This window comes from Xenopus tropicalis, chromosome 7, assembly GCF_000004195.4.
Source record: "Xenopus tropicalis strain Nigerian chromosome 7, UCB_Xtro_10.0, whole genome shotgun sequence".
In the NCBI taxonomy this organism is placed as follows: domain Eukaryota; kingdom Metazoa; phylum Chordata; class Amphibia; order Anura; family Pipidae; genus Xenopus; species Xenopus tropicalis.
The window spans coordinates 37167619-37174033 of NC_030683.2; the positions used below are offsets into that span (position 1 = coordinate 37167619).

Below are 6415 nucleotides of genomic sequence, written 5' to 3' on the forward strand. Positions count from 1 at the left end.
TTTTATGAGCAAAATGCTATATATTTGAACTAGTTGGGGGGCTGCTTCAATAGGGTATCCTGCTATCCAATCAGATTGTGTTCACTGTCCAGACTCAATATTTCAGCTACTGATGCTCCTTTCCAAGAGGCAGATTAAGCACTGGTAGTCACTTAATTAAAAAGACATGCATTTGGTATAACCATATACCAACTTTTATAATCAATATGGAACCACAAAATATTTAAATGTATGGTGCTTGAAAACCTATGTTGTTTGCAATCAATAATTAGACCACTGTCATTATACAAAACATAATTTATTATTGAAAGTTCACATTTACGTAAAACAGGTTAATTTTTACAGTGATAAAACATTGTAGGAAAACAGACTGTTGGGTTAGAACTCACTCTCTCATCACTCTAAAGTTCAACATTTGACATACTGTGCTAATAAAGTGACCTTTATCATTCCTTAAAGCTGATTTCGTTTCACACATTGGATACAGCAATATCCAATTAATCTTTATCAGTTTTAAAAAGCATCACAGTTCATTTCACAGTCAAGAACGCTGCTCATTTTTTTCATTCTGACACCAAAAAACAATATTGTCAGCTTACGAAGGTACTGTACATCAAAAAATACACATTTAAGCCAGTTACAAAATAGAAAAATACACTGCTCAGCTATTTCATGTAAAAAGTGCAAGAGTTTCTATTGAGAGAAAAAGGAAGAATAGAGAAAATAAAACATAATTCTCTGCGCCATAAAGGTATTTCATAAAAAGCTGTCATTACTCTTCAGAAGGAAAATAAGGTTTGACTATCTGATGTGCAAAAATATCGACTACAATCATTTCATCCTTTAAGGAACCTACAATTCTATCAAATACCAAATTCACATATAAAGGTGCAAAAGCGATTTGCGTTACCTTCAATATGAAGGAAATTGAATTTTCTGACTTCTGTAATTATCTCAAAAAACATAGAAGACAGGGAATATTACAGATTGCTTACAAACAAGTGCATTTTTTTTTACAGGGCAGGGAGAATGAGGGTATTATTATCCTGAAAGGTTGCTCCTTATTTACACATAACACTAAAATGTTGGACATCTGGTAATCTTCCAATATAATACATCCTTTGTTTTAGGTTTGCCAGAGCCCAGTGGGCCAGAGTGGACAGATGCATTGCATGGCACTATGTTGTACACACCTCTAGCATCAAGTGGGATCAAGAGTGGGAAGGGAAATAGTTCAGAAATTGACAATATATAAGGGATGTAGTGTAACTATGCAGTTTGGTTTTGCAGTTTACTAAATGGCACAGCATTGCTACTGACTATTTTATATTCAGGAAACCTACAATTCTGTATTAAAGGGGTTTTTGGCAATCTTTTAGAAAAGGCACTTTTTACAACATCAAAGCAGATTTGTTGGGATAGCTTAAAGCAACATTGCAGGGCCCTCCCTTACCAAAAAAAGTGCACTGGATTGGTTAGTGCATTTAGACTTTCTGTACTCTTGCCTCCAATGCAAAATTATTCATTCTTTAGTCACATCCATAAAAATTTTGATAGGGATGTCCAAAGTGTGATACATTGGTTGCTGTTGTATTATTTAGTGGAAATTATAGTATAACAACAGCTACAAGGATACCAGTTGCACATCTCTGAGCCACCTTGTATGATCTTACATTATTTAAACTGAGTCTGTGAAAGGTTTTAAAAGTCCAGCTTTTAAAATGAAACCTAACACTACTTTCCGAAGTGTATGGTGCGTTTCGCGCTTACTGGCAGGTCACTAGAAATACATGATAGCAACTCAAACATCATTATGTAAGTATTGCATTGACAGTCTCTTTGTATTTTCAGCTTTTCAACCTTCAGGGGTTGTATCGTTAGCCATTTCGTACCATAAATTCATCCTAAAACACATATCTGCAAAACTCCTTAGGGTGTCTAAGTATTTACTTATAATAGATATACCATGACCTGGATGAATGAAAATCTTCATTGTCATATCCTTAGGGTGTCCTGAATTCTATCCGATGCCCTCTTTGTAAGAACTATCCTCATATGGGTTACTACAAGCTGCTGTGTTTATAGCTCATCATATTAGCCTTACACAAATGTATATTCTGTGTATATGACTAACGCCAGAGATTCAGCTGGCATCAGCACTGAGCGCTCTATTTCTATGGTGGACAAAGGCAGTACATATGGTGTTTTGACAACGTGCTTGTGAAAAGCGTACTGTCCTAAGCTATGGCTGTGAACATATAGCTATCAGCTTTCCTTACACTGTTACTTTATTTGAAGAATTTCATTTGTTTGTTTGCAAATGATGTCTCATCAGCACCGAGATGTCTCGATGAGAATGAATAAAGCAGAACATCAACAATGTTCTTCACCAGTAAGGTGATCCTCCTATTTTACCCCAACTTTGCCATTCGGGGTACAGACCAGCAGATGTTCTGGGGCTGCCAAACTGATCAAAGTCATTGTTTTGTGGTTTCTTCTTATAGTCATATGATGCAATCTCTGTTTTAGTTGGGGTAGGTGTGTGCACACCATCTGATTTCCATTCTGCACGTGTCACTGAGTAGTTCAGTCCATCATTGTTGTCCCAGAAGACCTGCCCTTCACTTTCATAGGATATACAAAATTCGATTTTCTCATGACTGGGAATGTTGGGGGGTATGTCAATGACGAAGGAAAATGTGTCACTGTCAGTGCTTCCATAGACGTTGTTCATGTAGACACAATCAACATCTACAAATGATTTCCAGGTGTTGAAGGTGATACGAATCTTGACAGATTTCTTGTAGCTCAGGTTTTTTACTTTGACAGTACCTGCAACAGATCTTTCCTGAAGGCTGCAATTTTCTAGGCAGACTAAACTCTTCTGAAGGCGATTGCGAAACTGCAGATAATCAGCTGAAGGCTGAGTGAATCCCAGTATCAAGTTCTTCTCTTCATGCAGCTTTAAACTGGCTGTTATATCTTCTAGGTCTATCAGGTCAAACTGAAGATCTAATGAAGATTCATCCTTAAACTCTGAGAAGACATGCACCGAAGTTAAGGAAAGTCCTTTGGAATCAGCAAAGATGACCTTCTTTTTGTTTCTAGACTTTGAGCGGTTCCACTCGTTGCTCCTGAAATCAGATTCCTTTTTCAGACTGAGGCATGGTCTTAGTGGCTTATATCGGTTCACAAAATTTCTTCCCCTGCAATCAGGGGGACTGAGAAATTTTTTTAGCGGTGGAGAATGTGCTAGGCATATCCTAACTGCCACATCTACAGGCATTATGGATCGTGGGAGAGAGCGGGGTTCCAAAATCTGTATCATTCTGTAAAGAGATAAAACCCATAGATAAAATTATGTTTTTGGTCTACAATGTGCACATACTCACAAACATTTAAGAATATATTGTCTGAGCTACCCATTTAAAACTATTCTGTAATGAAACCATGAACTGCGTCACATAAAAAGGAATATCTGCCTAGAGGAGATAATAGATGCGTTGCAGTGCCCCCTTATGGTCTTTAATTGTCAAAATAAAAAACGTCTCATTGTATGCAAAGTTATTTATTTTAAAACAGTCAGTTGTATATTATGGTATTGAAGTCTACATCATTAGTATCAATATTTCTATTAATATTGATAGCCTGTCATGACTTAATAACATGTACAATCATTAAATAATGCTGTGACTTATTACTGTAAAATAAGCTTGAAATTACATTACATTACATTAACATTTATTTATAAAGCGCCAACATATTCCGCAGCGCTGTACAATAAGTGGGTTACATACATTGGACATACAGAGTAACATATAAAGCAATCAATAACCGATACAAGAGGTGAAGAGGGCCCTGCCCAAAAGAGCTTACAATAAGATACTGTCTACTTTAAATCCTTATAAATAAATTCTTTGACATGCTTGCTGGGATAAATGACTCTCAGTCCTGCAAATTATTTGTGTATCTTGAACTCAAAGAACCTACATGTCCATGGAAATAATTTATATACATATCATTTTAACCTTCAACAAACTCAGTACAGAAGAACCTTCAAGTATAATGGTATATATTTCAGAAATCTTTCAACTCTTTAAACACATCAATTCGACTATATCAAGGGATGGCACTTGACCATATATCTCAGACATCACTGTATTCTGCTCATTCCCTACAAAGGCTAAGTTTTACCCATTGTGCTGCACTTTGCAGGTTCTGTAGTAGAACAGAAATCACAGAAAGCCCCCATGCAACTTTGTCTGATAGTTCTGCTTGCAGCAGACTGAGCTGCCCACATTAAAAAGTGTGTGGTTAATGCTAAACTACAAATCCCAGCAGCTCTAGAAAAGACCTTATGCATAGATGCAGGAGACAAGCTGGCAATTTCTAGTATATATAAAGCTTAAAACCACTGATACAGAATTGGGGTCAGTAAGAACCATAATCCCTTTACCATCAATCATACAAATGGACTTCAGTGTATGCAATCACTATTAAACGTAAAATATACATGCATTAGGCATTTCCCTTTGCATTATTACACTTTTTATATTTAATTATAAACCATGGTACAGTCAGTGCATAAGAAAGTCTGATAAACACACTTTTTTTAAATGACATTATAAGACCATTGTATCTTGCCCATACAATGTAACTAGCAGAAAATAGACATATGAATCAGGTACCTCTCTACTCACAGTAGTGCTGAAGACAGCTTACAAAATGCAGCACTCTCATTTTACTATATTTATTGCTATGCACCAAGTGAACCCGCTATGTTGTCACTTATGACTGTACTGTGGGTGCATTGGTACTAGGCAGAGAGGTAAGTACAATAGATAGCGCCTTTATCATGCAGAGGGGTGTACCTGGATAGGAGCAGCTCAGAAAGTGACACTCGCTCCGCTGCAGCCGCTGAAACATTGGCACAGACTGCTGCCCGCTCTCACTGCTTATCCACACCGAGCCCGCCCTCAACACGTGAAAGCGAGGAGACAGCCAATGGCAGCGCGGCTCACGTTTCAGGCAGCCAATTGCATCATACCTACCAAATCCACTCAGAGCGTGATAATCCGCGCTGCACTCGGTGACACCTCAGTCCCAGAAAAGGAGGTCAGTGAGGGGGTGCAGCGGGCGGGGGCCATGGAATATTTACCCAATCGATAACCATCAGAGTGACAGGAGGAGATGAGCAGGCTGGGAGAAAATAGAACTCCACTAAACTCTGCCCGATGCAGTTTCATCTTATTTTCCCTATAGAAGAGTTGGTTGCTAGGACTGTATGGGCAGGGACTTACGGTGCGTTTATATCTATACTGATAACCGCAAAATAGGTGTTGTCCCAACAGCAAGGATACTGATACATATTCACTGGGTGCAAACATTGACATTATTGGCAGTATCTCCCTAATGGCCCTAATTTGTGCCCGTAGTTTTCACTTTCTGTCACTGAAAACTTTTTCTATTTAGAAGTGACAATGTCTGTGGCCATGTGACCCAAAATCAGCCTGCTGTTTCTGAGGCCTCTCTGTAAGGCATAGTTAGATAGTGTATGACATAGTGACCCTGTTATATAAATGTCAATTTAGTACAACTATGGAGAGAGGGGTGCCTTAGGCCACATTTCAACAGGTATCTAATATGGCTTCAAACCTCAAATGCTCGCAGATGCGCAGATACTACTGTACTGTACTCAGATGCGCAGATACCTACTGTACTGTACTCAGATGCGCAGATACCTACTGTACTGTACTCAGATGCGCGGATACCTACTGTACTGTACTCAGATGCGCAGATACCTACTGTACTGTACTCAGATGCGCGGATACCTACTGTACTGTACTCAGATGCGCAGATACCTTCTGTACTGTACTCAGATGCGCGGATACCTACTGTACTGTACTCAGATGCGCAGATACCTACTGTACTGTATTCAGATGTGCAGATACCTACTGTACTGTACTCAGATGCGCAGATACCTACTGTACTGTACTCAGATGCGCAGATACCTACTGTACTGTACTCAGATGCGCAGATACCTACTGTACTGTACTCAGATGCGCGGATACCTACTGTACTGTACTCAGATGCGCAGATACCTACTGTACTGTACTCAGATGCGCGGATACCTACTGTACTGTACTCAGATGCGCAGATACCTTCTGTACTGTACTCAGATGCGCGGATACCTACTGTACTGTACTCAGATGCGCAGATACCTACTGTACTGTACTCAGATGCGCAGATACCTTCTGTACTGTACTCAAATGCGCGGATACCTACTGTACTGTACTCAGATGCGCAGATACCTACTGTACTGTACTCAGATGCGCGGATACCTACTGTACTGTACTCAGATGCGCAGATACCTACTGTACTGTACTCAGATGCGCAGATACCTTCTGTACTGTAC

General features: G+C 39.2%; 1 protein-coding gene across 2 annotated transcripts; it reads right to left on the reverse strand.

The window, feature by feature from the left end:
* Window positions 1–279: 279 nt before the first annotated feature.
* Window positions 280–4979, reverse strand: ppp1r3c.1 (protein phosphatase 1, regulatory (inhibitor) subunit 3C, gene 1). Of its 2 annotated transcripts, XM_012965947.3 has the most exons (2): window positions 4872–4979; window positions 280–3329 (listed from the first exon to the last, which is right to left on the reverse strand). In XM_012965947.3, the coding sequence occupies exon 2, from the start codon at window positions 3326–3328 to the stop codon at window positions 2387–2389; it is 942 nt and encodes a 313-aa protein (XP_012821401.1). In that variant the 5' UTR covers window position 3329; window positions 4872–4979; the 3' UTR covers window positions 280–2386.
* Window positions 4980–6415: the final 1436 nt, after the last annotated feature.